Here is a 6,000-nt window from a genome sequence, read left to right as displayed (position 1 = left end):
TGAACTTGGAGTACCACCCCTTTCCAAAAGGAGGCAAAGCATAGGAGTAGGCTGTGCCAGCTTCCAGAAGCCCCATTTTCTTATTGGTGCTTTAATGGCAAATCATGCCATCTTATTAGCCCTATGCTGCAGCTTAATCAACACCGTATATTGAGAAGCTAATTATTTATGCATACTTCAAACATGCATATACCTGTACCTCCCTTTGTTCTTTGGCTGCTTGGACTTAGAATCTTCTTAACAAGTCTATAAGGTTTTGGTGAAGACGGAATGTTGCTCTGGCTAATGCTTCCTACTTAAAGAACTATTTGCCACACAGCTTGCCCCTTCTCTCACATCTATACTTGAAGACTAGACATCCACAGAGGTGGGAGGGGTTTTTTAATATTATTGTTTATTTGGAGTGAGCAGCTGTTGAAGTTTCCTCCATTGAAGACCATGGCAAGATGGCAGAAAGTCTCCTTCCTCATGCTCCTGTGCTTTCTGATTCACATTCAAGGTAATAGATGTAATATAATTGGAAAATATTAGTTTAATGGACTTTCCCTCTGTAACTTTTTTCTCCTTTTTCCAAAACAGTCTCTAGCTAGTATATTATACCAATTTGTAGGAGACTTAATAAAAAAAAAATGGAAAGTGTTTACTTTTTTTTTTTTTTTTTGGTGGTGGGTGGGGACCAAAAAAGTCCAAAACAATGAGAGAACTTGAAAATAGAGATGCAAATGTAGGTATTTATCAGCAAGAAACTAAATGATAGACATGAAAATAAAATCTGTTCTTTGTCGTTGAAATAAATAAATTTGTTTTGTTTCTATTTGAGTTATAAATAGGTATATTTTCCCCAGTTATCTAAACAGATGACTCTATTTTTGTAATTTTTGATCACCTTCTAATTGGAAATCTGTAAGATCATAGATGATCTCTAACTCTGTGTATTTTTAGTATGATTTATTTGGGAGATGATGGGATTTAGCAAAAGTGGCATTTATGAAAGCCTGTTCCCAAGAGATCAAGCAACAGCAACTTTTATTTTCACACTTTAAAATGCTCCCAAGGGTTTCAGGATGAAAGTTCTCTTACCTAGACATACATTTTTCCTTCTTTCTTATTGTTTGTTTTCAGAGAGTAATTTAGCCTATTTTAGAAAATTGTGATGATTAGAAATACATTAAGTATAAATGGTGATGATATTATTCAATTTTAACAACAAAGCTTTGTTAAGCATTTACCATATATAGAGCAGAATATTAGGTGCTGAAGCTGATTGAAAGTTTAGATGGGATATAATTCTCTTTTCTCTAGGATCTGATGGTGTAGTGTGAGTATAAGATACAACATAGATAAAAAACCTTAGTGCAGGGGACTGCAAACTAAAACCTGAGGACCAATTCCCTTAAGCTGTGAAATGCTTTGACATTTTAAACTTTATTTTAAAATGTCACAATCATTCTTAGCTCTGAGGCTTTACATAAACAGATAGCAAGGAACATTCCTGGCTTTAGTTCATTGAAGTTATAAGTCCAAATGATATGTGAAGTCTGAGTCAGAAGGTGGGAAATATTAAGAAGATTAAGGAATGTACCAAAAGGGAGATGACATGGGATATGGACTTTAAAATAAGGGTAGGAATTAAACAAGTAAAAAGAAGGAAGAGTGGGAATCCCAGGCTTGCTTAGAAAATAGTGGGGCCAGAAGCAAAAGAGGAACTCTGTCAAGAGCAAGACTGGTCCAGTTTATTGGGAGAATAAAAGAGAATAATGTTAAATAAATCTGCAAGAGCACAGTGGTTTCTAACCCTGTGGAATAAAAGGAAATCATTACTAGAAAGTGAGAAGTGTTTGTTAGGAGTTGTAGATGTGGCAAAGGTTTTATTTGTTTTGTTTTGCTTTGTTAAAAAGGCTATATAAATGGGAGTTAGTTGTATATGAATTACTTTCATTCTGGAATGAATTTCTAATTAGTCCAATGAGCAAAAAGCCAATGGTTTCCTAAAAATTTTCTTTTTCAAACTCATCCCAAAGAAACTTCTCTATCATGAAAATTTCACAGAACCTTCAATAACTCCTTATTTTATGCTTAAAATAATATTTTTTCAAGTTCCAATATGTGTAATAATAGTCTCAATTTTACTGTTCCTCGCTCATGGAAGATGGTGATTGTCATCTCTATTTCTTTGTACTAAGTGACTTCCAAATGTGGAATGATATGACTTTGCATCCCCACCTCTTAGAATTCCTAGGTTCCTTTAAGTGCCATCAACTCAACTGTCACCTTCTCCATGAATTCTTCCTTGATCCCCACAACAGCAAGGGCTTTCTTCTTCCAAGTTACTTTTTGTTCATTTTGCCTATATTTTAAAATAAATATACAAATGTATTTGCAAACTATGTTGATTGCCTAGGGTAGAATGTAAACTCCTTAAGGCAGAGATAATTTCTGTAATGCCTTTGTATTTTTAGCACTTAGCATAGTGCTGGGCTCATGGTAATCCCTTAATAAATATTTGTTGCTTGATTGACCAAAATCACATTTTTTCAAAGTTTAATAGGAATATGTTGTAAAGGTCAGAAAAATCATACTATTGTCATTGATTATTATTCATTTTTAAAATGGATTATGTCCATTTTATCTGATTTTAATTCATCTTGCTTCTCAAACCTAAATGGAGCTGAAATGATATTGAACAAGAGATGGACTTCACATTAATTTGAAAGGAAATGAACCCAACAATAAATGTCCTGCATGTTCCTAATCATAGCATCTAACAATGTTTTAGTACAGGAAACAATACTTAGTAACTATGATTTTCCATAGCATATCTCCAATTTTTATGTTTCCTTACTTTTCCATTCAGCATTTTATAGCTTCCCCCCCCATAGTTACTAGTAACTACTAATATAATTGTTCCGTGAATATAATAATAACAATAACAATATCTTTTCCTCTTATTAATCCTTATGATGTTTGCTATTGTGGAAATCAAACTACTTGACTAGGGTCCCTTCATTTGCCAAGGATCTCTTACCCACATAGCAGTGAGGTCTATCTAACAGAACTTGCTACATAATTTTGAAAGGTATAAGTTGTCTCATCAAGTGTCATTGACCTGATGCTATATTGAAATAACTGTGTATTGGTTTTTGCTTTTTTTTATAATTTCATATTAAACCACAAATTCCTTGTGGTTTTGATTGTTATATAATATAGAAAGATTTCATAGAATGTTTCCAAAATTGAGAAAAAAAATTGCAGGACTAAAATCAAGTTTTCCTCTAGAGTGCAAGGTCGTAACACTTTTCTTTTTAAGCATGTTGCTTCTTCTAAGAATCTAGAGCAGGAAAATGATTATTTCTCATACTCTGTCATTGAAAAAAATAAATTATAATAGCTAGGAATCCTCAAGGTTATTGTCATTAAGGATTCATTCTACGGCTACTCAACTAAAATGCAAATACTCCTACAGTATTTTTAAAACACTTCAAGTCGTGATAAAGAATTTTCTTGGAAACAGCTGAACAACATTACTCAGACCTATGCATTATGGTCAAAAATACTTTCAGCAATGTTTGTTGGGAGTTATTAAACATGGAGAAGGAGCTTTTAAAGTATTTTTCTTTTCTAATTTTTCTATTACCATAAACTGCATATCTATTGGATATGAATGTTTCAGGAAGTGTTTGAATGCCTGATGGTCTTTGCTAGATTGTTTTAAATTACTTATCCTTTTCAAAAAGTGATTTATAACGAAGCAGTTCTGTTTAGAAGAGAGGGAGAGCCTTAATTCTTCAAAAAACATTCACAATTCTCTTTTAATACCAAAACAAAAACAAACACAAAATTGTCATTAATCTTTTTGGTGTCAGTAGAGGTTCTCTTGCTCTCAAGTGTAATCAGAAGTTTTTTACCTTGATAAACACTTTCTATTATTTGTTTTATTTTGTTAAGACTGGGAAAAAAAGAGTCTACTTACTTGCAATCTGCTGTCTCTTCAGTAGGCTGTAGGTCTCCCCAGTGTGATACAAAGTGGTGTACAGGTTTATAAATAGAATAAAATATACCAGGACATCATGCAGTCTCTAAAATATTTACTGGTGGTCTTCACGCTGGAGGTCATGAACATCTGAGATATGATGACACATATCTCCAAGGTTTCTATTCTCTGACATGGCTTTAGGATCATGGGATTTAAACCTCAAAAAGACCTCAGAGGTCATCTAGGCCGGCCACCTCATTTTATAAATGAATAAATTGAGACTAAGAGAAATACCTAGGGATATTTCAATTACCCTGAAATAATTATCAGGTAATTATAATTACCTCATAATCCTGAGTAATTATCAGAACCCTGGTCCCCATCCCCAAACTAGAGCACTTTTCACCTTGTTTTTATACTGGTTGTATCCTATCAATGGAATGTGATTCCTTGTGACTCCCTCATCACCCCTGCCTTTCAGAGTCCCTTTAGGACTGTCTTCCAGTGACACATTCTATTTGAAATCTTTTCTTATCCTGCTCTTCTGCTAATGTTCTTTCTTCTCCCCTGTTCCTTTGATTTATCTTGTATCTATCCTGTTTATATTTTAAAATACATATTTAATTATTTGTTGACTCTCTGATAGAATGTAAACTCCTTGAGCAAAGAGATTTTTTCATTTTCATTTTTTACACAGAAGACACTCAATAATTGCTTATGGATTGATCAGAGTTGAATGATACATCATTTTGCTTCTCCAGTATCAACTTTTCCACAAGGTGAATAGGAGGTAAATAATCTGGTCCCTTAACTTTTTGGTACCACCACATACTAGAATTCTCTATGTCAATGCCTACTTTGTCACATGATAGCCACCAAACCCTATTTTTCTCTCATCCTCTCATTGGCAAGCTAACATTTTATCACAGTCACCTCCTGCCAAGCTGAACTCCTGACCTACTACTTTATTTTTAGCAAAGGATTCATCCTTTGCCCCTTTCTCTTGCTCTGTTTTGTTGTTGTTGTTGTTGTTTGCTTGTTTGTTTGTTTAAAAGGGCTTTATTTACTCCTGATAAGGAAACCTATACCATGATGTTCCATAAATCTTAACCATTAATTCTGGTCTTCCCTGCATATGGACAGGGAAATTATTCAGCCTTAATATTTCTTGGTATACCACATCTTGCCTGAATGAATCTCTTTTTTAAGCTCTTGTTTGCAGTGTCAACCAAGTCCTATCTGGGCTGGAGGCTGGATTCAACCTTAAAGTTCAAGTTAGGGTAGTTTGGCAAGATTACTAGATGTCCCAATCCTTCTCAAACCTGCTTCCCAACCTTAACTCTGGGTGTGGAAGCCTCCAGCTTACTGAAAGTATATCTTTTCTTCTATGTTTCAGGCTACCTTTAAAAGGGTTTTACTTCTCTTTTATTTCCCCCACCCTTTATCATAATGGTTAGAAGTTATTTGAAGTCCTGACCATAACCATCACTCCCTTGAATAGAAAGGTTCTTCCCTACCCATTCTCTAAAGAATCCTCTAGAATCTGTTATAGTTGAAGTATAAAGTATGATTATGATGATGAAATAATAGATCTTTCAAAATAATAATAACTGATAGTTATACATTTTAAATTATAAGTAACATCTCATTTGAGCCTCATATCAACCTTACAAAGTATTATTATTCCATTTTACACATCAGGAAACTGAGGCTAGTTGGGAATTTGAACCTAGATATGAATGTCAGAATCCAACTGTCTCTACAAAGTTAAATAAACTGAATGGTAAATCAAATTAATGCCAGTCTTTATTTTTAATTGAAAAAGCCCAACCAAAATCTTTTATGCAAATAGCAAGTGAACCAGTTTGAACTGTAATAGAATTTATATATATTTTTAAAACAATTGAATCAGTCAAACAATAATCATTTATTAAGCACTTAGTTATCAGATACTGTATTAAGTACTGAAGATATGAAGAAACACAAAACAGTTCACATTCTAGTGATGGAGATGATATGCAAAAAGA

General features: G+C 33.6%; 1 protein-coding gene across 3 annotated transcripts in view; it reads left to right on the top strand.

Moving 5' to 3' along the window:
• The first annotated feature begins 211 nt into the window (after nucleotides 1–211).
• Nucleotides 212–6,000, top strand: part of XG (Xg glycoprotein (Xg blood group)) — a 54,088-nt gene continuing 48,299 nt past the window's right edge. For 2 of the 3 annotated variants that reach the window (XM_051984582.1, XM_051984581.1), the window contains exon 1: nucleotides 212–499. In XM_051984582.1, coding sequence (XP_051840542.1) covers nucleotides 439–499 — 61 coding nt within the window. In that variant the 5' untranslated portion in view covers nucleotides 212–438. The remainder of the gene's footprint in view (nucleotides 500–6,000) is intronic. The other variant, XM_051984583.1, reaches the window with a different exon arrangement.

Source organism: Antechinus flavipes, chromosome 3 (assembly GCF_016432865.1).
Source record: "Antechinus flavipes isolate AdamAnt ecotype Samford, QLD, Australia chromosome 3, AdamAnt_v2, whole genome shotgun sequence".
Lineage (NCBI taxonomy): Eukaryota > Metazoa > Chordata > Mammalia > Dasyuromorphia > Dasyuridae > Antechinus > Antechinus flavipes.
Note: the sequence above shows the minus strand (reverse complement) of the source record. Positions and strands in the feature narration are given on the sequence as shown.